This window comes from Daktulosphaira vitifoliae, unplaced genomic scaffold, assembly GCF_025091365.1.
Source record: "Daktulosphaira vitifoliae isolate Bord-2020 unplaced genomic scaffold, ASM2509136v1 Scaffold_8473, whole genome shotgun sequence".
Taxonomy (NCBI): domain Eukaryota; kingdom Metazoa; phylum Arthropoda; class Insecta; order Hemiptera; family Phylloxeridae; genus Daktulosphaira; species Daktulosphaira vitifoliae.
Genome location: NW_026108032.1, coordinates 1 through 410, shown reverse-complemented (window position 1 = coordinate 410; position 410 = coordinate 1). Strand labels below are relative to the sequence as shown.

The following is a 410-nucleotide window of genomic DNA, read 5'->3' as shown; positions in this document are numbered from 1 at the left end:
TAGTAAATATGTTGGAATATATCAAATGAGATCGCCACATTTGTTAGTTCGAGATCCAGAACTTATACATAATATCCTCATTAAGGATTTTTCTAATTTTATAAATCGTGGAATACCAATAGATGTCGAAGCAGCANCGTGGAATACCAATAGATGTCGAAGCAGCGCCGATCGCTAATCATTTATTTTTTATGAATGGACAGCAGTGGAGGATTATGAGAAATAAAATGAGCCCAGTTTTTACATCTCGCATGTTGAAAAATATGTATGATCAAATTAAAGACTGTAGTAATGTTTTATTAGAAAATATCGATACAAAACTAAAGCAAAACAATATCCTTGAAGTAAGAAGTATGCTGGGAGATTACTCCACCGATGTAATTGGTACCTGCGCATTTGGTTTAAAACTC

General features: G+C 33.5%; 1 protein-coding gene across 1 annotated transcript; it reads left to right on the top strand.

The window, feature by feature from the left end:
- Positions 1 to 4: 4 nt before the first annotated feature.
- LOC126910223 (cytochrome P450 6a8-like) lies at positions 5 to 404 on the top strand (the record flags this gene model as incomplete). The annotated part of the gene is made up of 2 exons (XM_050692578.1): positions 5 to 137; positions 169 to 404. Coding segments are annotated over 2 exons (369 nt in total), but the record flags the coding sequence as incomplete, so codon positions are not given.
- Positions 405 to 410: the final 6 nt, after the last annotated feature.